General features: G+C 47.3%; 1 protein-coding gene across 1 annotated transcript; it reads right to left on the bottom strand.

Moving 5' to 3' along the window:
- Nucleotides 1-5241: 5241 nt before the first annotated feature.
- Nucleotides 5242-7765, bottom strand: LOC144143817 (uncharacterized). Its single transcript, XM_077675477.1, has one exon. It carries the CDS (start codon nt 7748-7750, stop codon nt 5816-5818), a length of 1935 nt encoding a protein of 644 aa, XP_077531603.1. The 5' UTR covers nt 7751-7765; the 3' UTR covers nt 5242-5815.
- Between the last annotated feature and the right edge of the window lie 1917 nt (nt 7766-9682).

The following is a 9682-nucleotide window of genomic DNA, read 5'->3' as shown; positions in this document are numbered from 1 at the left end:
ATCCTCCAGACAACAGCGAACTCTGTACCCCGAAGAAGCCACCATTTAAGTGGCCTCCACATGTGGGAAGCCGAGGTGGGCCTTCAAAGACGCCTTAGCAAACAGAAGCTCAGCCGCAGCCTGCACAGCAGACAGCTCACCTTAATAGCGACATTGAGGATAACACAAGACAATGCAGGTATCAAAGCTCGCACTCCACATGCAATGGCACGGTGCTACAGATCATCTTCAGGCGCCTGTTAGACTCAGAAAAGAGCAAACTCACTCAGGCACACAATCTCAGCAAAATGCTACATAAATACAAATGAACAGACGACGACCTCACTCAAGAAGAAACCTCTATGTCTGCTCTTACCCTAGACTCTCCCACTTATGCACGGGAGCAGCAGATGCGCAAGACACCAAACATGGTCTTTGTAGCCTAGGCCTGCCTTGGGTCCTGGTGGGATCAATAAAACAATGCTTAGAAACCTAGATGACAACTCAATAGAAGCACTCGCCAACCTTTGCTGCGAGAAGGAAACCTTACCCTTGCGAGGGAAATCAGTTAGGACTGTTTTGTTCCTTAAGCCGGGCAAGTAACTCCAGTAAGGCCTTGTGCTTATTTAATAAGCAAATTATTAGAGCTTGTCATCGTCAAGAAGTTCAACAAATTAATAGAGGGAAATCTCTACCTGCACACCACGAAAGGCTCCAGACAAACTCTCAGCTCGGGACATGATGCTCTGTCTGAAGCACCAAATTTATTTAAACGAGGCGAATACTTATTGCTAGATTACAGAGCAGCACTAAGGCTAGACTTCACCACAGCTTTTGACACTGTCCGTCATACGGAGGTGCTCCCCAACTTCGCACATCTTGAGGTAGGATAAAGGGTTCACGATTTATTTCACTCTTAGGGCACACAGCCCAACTATTAGAGTATCCAGCGAGATCAGGATGTGTAGCAAAGGGATGCTGCAAGGCTGCCTTCTCTAACTTTCTCTTCAACTTCACCATAAATAATATAGCACTGCTTCTAAACTTAGATCTAGGGACCGGATCATAGCCGGTATGTAGTTGACATCACATTCACAAACCGCATGAAGGAATATTATTGTTTTAGTCGAACAAGTTTTTAAATTCCGTTTTAATCTTGCGTGCTGTTAAAAGTATATTTCTGCACACCTCGCTGTCATGGTTGCCAGCAGTTCTTCTGGCTGCATACGTAAGGCTGGCAGATCTAAAAATTCGGCTTTCAAAGGTTCTAGGACCCTATAAGGAAGACCGTTCCGGTTCAAGGTGTTTTAAAGGGGCCACGAAGACAAAACACAAGTTTGTTTTATTAGAAAGTGTTTGCGTTCTATAGTGCCCCCAGTGCTTGTCCGGAAGCAAACGATGCTTTATTCACTGCGAAATTAATCAATTTAGGTTAAAATTTTGATTCGCGCACCAAGACGTGTGTTTGAATGACGTTTGCAATGACATCATTAGAACAGGTTTTTCAGCTAAACTTGGTGTGGAGCGGAGACTTCTTTACTGTTAGTAAATCTAGATGGTGCCACCACACTGCACCTAGCCTTTTTCTGCCTTTGGTTTGTTTGTGACCGTATCTAAACCTGGCTTGTTTTTGTTCATGGAGGAAATAATTGTTTCGTATAACGTGGTGCTCGCTAGACAAATATAGTCACATGAGACACCATCGCTCGTGACCCGCCGTGGTGGCTCAGTGGCTAAGGCATTGCGCTGCTGAGCACGAGGATATCGATCGAAGGCTATCGATTGGGGGAGAGTGGCCGGAGTAGGAGGAGAGGGCTTGGTTGGCCGGTCCGGGCTGATGCGTTTGACATTGTAAAAATACAGGAGGCGATGCACGTAGGAGACAGATTGAAACCATTCTGAAGCGTTAAGGCAGATCGCAAAACAAAGCGACCTGCTGCGGTGGCTCAGTGGCTAAGGTGCTGCTGAGCACGAGGATGCGGGTTAGATTCCCAGCCGCAGCGACCGCTTTTCTGATGGAGGTGAAAAGTAAAGATCCCCAGCTGGTCAAAATTAATCCGGAGCCCTCCACTACGGCTCGCCTCATCGCCTGCGTTCTGTCGGTGCGTTAAACCCTACAATCAATCAATCAAAAGTGAATCAAATGCTCCAGTGATGAAATCTACACGGACGCAGCCAAGTATCGTGGACACTCCCACGGCTGTAACAGTAGTTGATCGATAGGGCCGTTCCATAGTCTCAAATGATCCACCCGGACTCTCCGGAGGTAAAAGAGACAACCGCTGCCCGAGCACTCGCCTTTACAACAGAAATATTCATATACAACTTAAAATCTGCATTACAAACCTCACGCAGGGAAGGACTTCACTCCAGGCCAAACAAATTCTCAGAAGAATTAAAAAGCCACAACTCCGAGGGGTACAAATTATACAGGCACTGGCGCAATCTGTCTTTCCAGGGAACGAAAATGCCTACGAGGCAATTTGAGGCACGACCTTTCGAGACTGCACAAAAACACTGAGCCATCATTCTGCACAGGGGGTAAGGACACCATAGTGGCCTTAGGGACTGTAGAAAAAGTAGAATGAAAAAAAGAAAGTAGTGCGCAGCAGCTCGCCAGAACGATCAGCGGCCCTTCTCGTCTCTCTCTTCTCTTTGCCCGATCTTTTTGCATTATCAGAGATGACTGTACTCTTTTTACACAAATTGCAGAGCCTCGTTTCTCGTCTCCGCCACTTTGCACCTTGAGAGGGGAGGAATGGTCTGTAAGAGATGGGAAATTACAACAATGGAACGCCTGAAGGTCAAGCTTTCCACTCTAATACCACATCTTAGAAGACTGGTAAATGAAGCTAGCTATATGCATAACATTGAAAGGGTGGACATCGTAAAACTTGAGGGAATCCATGATCGGCTTTTAGCTAACAATGCTAAGACCAGCAGATTCGGAAGCGGTAAACCGAGGTAAGAGAAATATCAACTGCTGCCTCCAATTATTCCCAAGTACACAACGGACTGGAAGGAGCTGCTCAAGCAGGCCTGCAGGCATCATACAAGTTGGTCTCATAGAAAAAGTGCGAAGACAGCAGCGATAAAAGCTGTCAATCTTTTCGAAGGCAAGGAAGTTGTGATGAAAAGTCATGTTGATGAGCAGTGCATTAAGAGACGGGGGAAAGGGGGGTAAGGTTTGGAATTAAAAAGGAAGTATAGCAGCAACTAGCCACAACAATTGGGGGCCTTCCGTCTCTCTCTCTCTCCTTTTTCCCCGACTTTATCACATAATGGGCTGTTATTTAAGGGGGCCATGCAGACAAAGTTTGTTTTATTGGAAAGATTTCGTGTTTAAAGTGCCCTGAGTGCTTGTCCGGCAGCAAACAATGCCGTATTCACTGAGAAATTCATCAATTTACATTAAAATTTTAATTCTCCTGCCAAATCATGTGTTTTCGTGACGTCTGCCATGAAGTCACAGGGGCGGGCATTTAAATGAACTTCCAGTGCACCATTAGGCTCTGCAGACTTGCTTACCGTCAGTCCTCTCAGATGGCGCTACCATACAGAGCCGTGGATTGTTGCCCGCCGTTGCTTTATTTTTGACCATATTTGCACCTGGCTTGTTTTTGTTATGGTAAAAAGCAATCGTTTCGTGAAACATGCAGGTGTGGAACAGGGTTCATCGGTTTGGGAGCAGTCCTGGGGGCAGGCAAAACTGCATTTTGTAGCAGGCTTGGAGCAACCAGGAAGGCCTTTTGGAGCAGGCTTGGAGCAGTCAGAAAGGCCGTTAGGCAGGGACTGACACAGTCTTCTGTGGCAGCCCTCTGCCAATTATTTTGAATCTATTTATATGCTATATTAAGCATTCCATCTTGCACTAGAACCTACTCCAAACCAGGAACACGGTTCTACTATATCTGGAAATTTGCAATAGGTGAAGGAATCTGATTGATTGATTGTGGGGTTTAACGCGCCGACGCAACGCAGGCGATAAGGCGCGCCGTAGTGGAGGGCTCCGGATTAATTTTGACCACCTGGGGATCTTTATCGTGCGCCGAAATCTCGTACACACGGGCGTTTTTGCTTTTCGCCTCCATCAGAAAAGAGGTGAAGGAATCTACCTTCGGATCACCGTTAAAAGGGTAAACCTCACGCACACAGTCGAAGGGAATCAGATAACAGGCCATAACTTCTGGCAGTGTTCAGCGAACTCACAGTAGTATTCCGTAAAACAAGGCGTTTTCCTGCATTTTTTCTATCTGACAAGCGGTTTCAGTGCTTGCGAAGCAGAACATAGCTTTGTCTTCGCCCGTCACAGGTTTGCAAGTCGAGGAACGTGCGCCATAGACTACGTAACGAGAGCAGTTTAGCGGGCATACTTAATGCTGGGCCTTCCTACACATAAGCAAAGCTAACCCCAAAGTTCACAGGCAAAAATGAGTAATTACCTCACCTCAAAGGTGAACTGAATTAACAAGCCCGTGAAAAGCATCCAAGACCCTCCATATTCAATACATGCAGCTATGCTCACCAAGAAGGAATGACGAAAGTAAAGTCAACCTTTAATAAACTGCAACCTTTCATTGGAATATTAGTTTTCTATCTGTTTGCGATGTGACACAAAAAAAAATTTCCCTCACATTTTGTTATCTTTCACTCACTGTGCTGCAGCGACCGGCAACGGGAAACATAACTGTGAAAATGATGCAACACAAATAGGTCCAAAGTACAGGAGGAGAAGGTGCGTAGTCCCTGCAGCCTTACAGCTAAGCAAAATCCATCTTCCATAGCCACTCTTAGCCTTGATGAAACAAAACTTAACAGCATTGAAAGCGAAACACTATGTTTCAGCCCCATTTTCAGGCACGGAGCATCACGGCGGTCCTATCTCGTTGCTCAATTTGGGCTCTGTGGCGCAGGACAGCGCTGATAAGCGAGTTTGGCGCAAAAGAGGCAGTTTGGCGCAGGATGGCGCAGATAAACTAGTTTGGTGCTCAATGGCGCAAAAATGGCGCAGCTGTCTGAACATGGGGTATGCTCAACAAACAGGGTCACATAAGACAACGTTGCCTACACCAATTGGCCAGTTTCGTGTAAGACAACTCCAAAGCGGCGGGCTGCTGGGCAGCTAAAACAAGCGTAGTGCGCCCAGTAGCAACAGCAGTGCACATCGGTACTTCTATGTTTACGTGTATTTTCGTAACTTTCATTGTTTACTCCACCATTCTTACAGCTGTAAAATGAATATCAATTACATTTAAGGGGGGACACTGGTCTTAAACCTATCTTCCTTGTTTTTTTACCAACTGCAATGACACTTGACTCCCTGATGTAGTTTGCTGTGCTGATCTCAAATCTGCACTTATTTTGTTTCTGTGCCAATTAGTTTTTAATATAATTAACATTAATTAGTGATTTCTTGCGTAATTAGTAGAAAAAAGCCTAACTAACTGAAAGTTGTTTTCTTCACACCAATATGTACTAGAAAGCACAAGGAACACAATGTTAGGAGTACTTTTTTGATAAGGCCACAAGTAGTGATTTTATGGCAGTTTAAAGTTTGTTGTTCAAAACTTGGCACCATGAGGTCTGGTTCAGAGCGAAATAAAAAATTTTCGACGCATATAATAAAAATTCTGTTCCTACCATTGTGTGCTTTGCACATTCTGCTCCATGGCACAACAAAAATTATAGTTTTGTGTGCCCTGAGAGCTGAGATAGCTCTTCCGCAAGTTTGCAGACAGGCCAAAATTAGTGTTTTGAGAAAATGAAGAAAGAAACAGCAGACTCGTTTTCAGTGAGAACAACAACAAAATTGCAGTGTATTTACACTGGTATGGAGTCAGTAGCCACCAGGCACATAATCTGTTTGACTGGAGGCACCGGAGTGGCGCTTCTTGAAAGCTCGCTGCATGCCATCAGCTGACTTGTGCTTGCGTGCAGAGGCGGATCCTCGACGGCGGTCTTTTTCTGCCATACGCTTCGTGCTGGCAAGCCCAGGGTTCAGGTCAAGTTGCTTGAGAATGGAAGCCGAGGCTCTTTCGTTGCCTGCGTTAAACTTCAGCACCGCCTCAGCCACAGCAGCTTGCACAGTGAACAGCGACGCGTGCTTCTCCTTGGGTGCCAGGGCCCATATCATGGAGTGGAGGGACTCATTGGAGTTCTGCGTTTTGCCTTGCAGGCAGCGCTGCAGGAGCTTTTCGTCCGAAAGACGCTTGTACACAGGTAGAAGAGCCTCGCACACGTGAGGTGGCAGGTTGTATCTGTGTTTTGGAGTGGGCTCCCCCTTCGCCTTGGCAGCGTTCTGCCGGCACCACGAGTCCGGGCCTGGTGGGCAGAGGCTGTGGTTGGACACGGTGTCGTTTGAAGTGATGTGGTGGTAGGTGGCCATCACCGCTTTGTGCATGGCCCTGACGTCGCCACTGTGCGATTTCAATGCCCAGCCATAATAAGAACTGAGCTTAGTGACAAGGTCGCCAGTTAGCCGACCCTTGCCACCGAGCCTCTCAGATGCCGAGCCCGTACCTTTTGCAAGCAGGTTACGCATGGTGGTGCCCATCCTCTTCTTCACATGATTGACACAGTCTTCCTTCTTGATTGGAATAAAACCATACACCTTGGCATCCACCAACGCCAAGTAGGTGCGGCTGTCGCCGTCTGACAGAATTGTGGTGTACCTTAGTTTGTGCAGCTGCAGTGACCTCTCAAAGAGGATGAGACCGGCCTCCACCTCCATCTCACCAGCCTTCTTTTCAGTGTTTTTTTGACAGACGTGATTGTCCTTCCAAGCTTGGTAAGCTGGGTCGCCTACCTTTGGCCCGCGCTCGCACCCAGCACAAAAGTTGCTCAGCACGACGAAGTCTAGAACTAATCCCGTAAAGAGTTCGATAACCACGCCGACGCCGATGTGAGACGAGTGGCCTCGCGTCATCCACGACCCGTCGTACGTAACACAAATGTTACCGGGGTTGTCCAGTTGCAGATCGTCGTAGAGCTTTCTCACTGAATGCGCACTTTCGGCCATCACGTTGTCGGCAGCGCGAGTCGCAGCGGGCGCAAGCTTCTCCTTCACGTAGCCTTGCCACGTTTTGGTGTGCAGCCCGCGGTGAGAAATGTTCATTGTAGCAAACACATCGTTCAGCGCGGTTTGGCGATTTCCCGTAGCCTGCATCGCTCGCGCGGCGAGAACGTTCACGATAAACGGATTAACTTTCTTATCGCTGTTCACGCGGGGAGAGCTCCACTCCGAGGCAACATCACCGCAGGTCGCACACGCGATAACCATCTTTACGGAAAGGCCGTACGCCCGCTCGCCGGTTCTAAATGTCACGCTGTCACCGCAAACGCTGCACTTTACAGCCGACAGCAACATGTTGACGCAGTCCAAACTCGCAATCACGAAGCTGCTCTCGTCAGGTGGGCCGGGAGGAGTGTCGTCGGCGCTCGTGAACAAGTTGGATTTCCGCTCAGTTGCAGGAGTTGAAGAAAGCGCTTTCAACTGTTCGTGTGCAACCACCTCTCTCTGCAGCAAATCTTCAGGTTGCAGCATCACTGTGTCGCGTCTCATACGGCCGCTTTCCAAAGCATTTCCGCTGACTGGTGGGGCCGTTAGGCCTACGTCGTCGGCGGTGGCTTCCGCGCAGCTCGGCGCGGGTAGCGCGTCAGGCCCGGCGCTTTCCTCCGCTACTGCAGGACTCTTGTGGAAGTTGTACAAGAACCGCTTCGCTTTTTTCCCAAACTTGCGCCTCGTAGCAAACTTTAGCTGGGCCTTCGGCATGGCTCTTTGCTTGTGGTGCGAACACGATAAGCAAGATGGAGCCGCCTCGGATGCGCTCGCACCATAGAGATGCTCGCACTACCAGAGCAGACGATGCAAACCAGGCTCTGCCAATCAGGAGACGAGATTTGGTCACGTGCCTTCTCTCGGCGAATGGGATCGCTAGTTGCGGGGGTTTTTGGCGCCGTTTTGCTATTCGGACAATGTCTGCACGGGGGCAGTTGTGGCGCGAAAAAAAAAGAAGAAAAGCCGCTCTTTCAAACGATACCGAGGTTGCCGCGATCAGGCATGCGGTACGACCGCCGCACAACGCGAAAGTAGGGCCGTTTTTGCATCGGCTTCAGCAAAAATTCAGCTCCCACGCGCGTTATAAATCAATATAACGTTTTAAATACTGGTTCACGAGACGCAAAACTTCGCACATAGAGAGAATAATAGTTGCGGAATTCGAAAATCTTGTTTTCAAAAAATCGACTTTTTCGCGATTTTTTCGTCCCAAAGACCCGTGTCCCCCCTTATTAACCGCAAATAGCTCGTTCAGCAAGATTATAAGCCTTGTCTAATTTGCGTTTGCGTTTCCCAGCCTCAGCCAATCGCAGAGCTGGGCATATGATATAAGTTCTGTCTGCTGAGGGAAATGAGCTAGTGGGTCGCATGGCCATTCCCTTTTTTCCTGATTATGTAGCTTATTTTAGTGAAGTTTACGTTAAAAGTGGGGTCAGTATGATTCTAACGAGGCAATCTTTCTAATGAACTAAACTTGTGTTTTGTCTGCATGGCCCCTTTAAGGTAGCAGTCAGCAGCATGGCATGTATTGCAATGCTGCAACTTTGCAAACAGTGTTCTCTAAAGGCTGACCTTGAATACATTGTATGGGATGGGTCAGCCCCTTAAATTAAAGGTGCCATGAAGACAAAACACAAGTTTGGACTGTGAAAAATTGCTGCGCTATGTCACTGATACCACTTTTAATGCAAACTCTACTTGAATAAGCTATATAATGAGGGAAATAAGGGGAAATAGGCGTGCAACTCACTAGCTTTATTCCTGCACTACAGTTACACCCATTACGACCTTCTTTCACAATTGGCCGAGGCCAACAAAATCAAATGCAATCAAAGAATTCAAGCTTGCAAAATGAGCTATTTGCACTTGAAAGTTAGTGAATTTTCTTTTTAGAGCAGTAAAAATAGTGGGGTAAACAATAAAAGTCCTGACCCAACACACAAATATATGTGACTGCACTGGTATGGAACTACCACTGGCCAACGCTGCAAAGCATCACCGTCCGCCGTGCAGATGATTGTCCAGCACAACACTGGCCACCGCGCATAAGCAACACTGCCACTTACATGACCTCGTATGTCGTGCCATACCCAACTGTTCACGAAAAAATTACCGTGAACCATCAAGCAAGCACAATTCCGATCAAAGTAAATTGAGTTATCGCCGAGTGCATCACTGCACCATCTAGGAAGGCTGACGGCAACTTTCCAGTTCCTGTTGTATCGCAGCATTTGGAGACTACGTGGAGTCAACATAATAACTCTTCATTTGAGGTATCTGCCCCTAATACATTATTGCTGATGTCATAAAAAATGCAATGCAGCAGGAAAATTAAAATTTTGACTTAAATTGTTAAATTCCTAAGTGGAAGTATCATTTGCCGCAGACAAGCACTGAAAGTAGACAAAAATACCAATTTTTTAAATTAAACGAAGTTGCATGTTGCCTTCATGGCCCCTTTAAACACAACAGTGCACTTGAAGTTCTAGACATCACCTCCTCAGAGCAGTGGGAGATTGAGCTGCATAGTGTACACCCAGCTATTTGGGCCCAGCGCCGTTGGCCCAGATAGCCAACGATGCTGCCAGGATCTGGACTTCTAGATTTCATCTGACCGGGGAAGACTGAAAAGGACTCCCACCGCAC

Source organism: Haemaphysalis longicornis, unplaced genomic scaffold (genome assembly GCF_048455015.1).
Source record: "Haemaphysalis longicornis isolate Haplotype H1 unplaced genomic scaffold, Haemaphysalis longicornis Haplotype H1 scaffold_1, whole genome shotgun sequence".
Classification (NCBI taxonomy): Eukaryota; Metazoa; Arthropoda; class Arachnida; order Ixodida; family Ixodidae; genus Haemaphysalis; species Haemaphysalis longicornis.
This window is presented reverse-complemented; position numbering and strand designations above follow the sequence as displayed.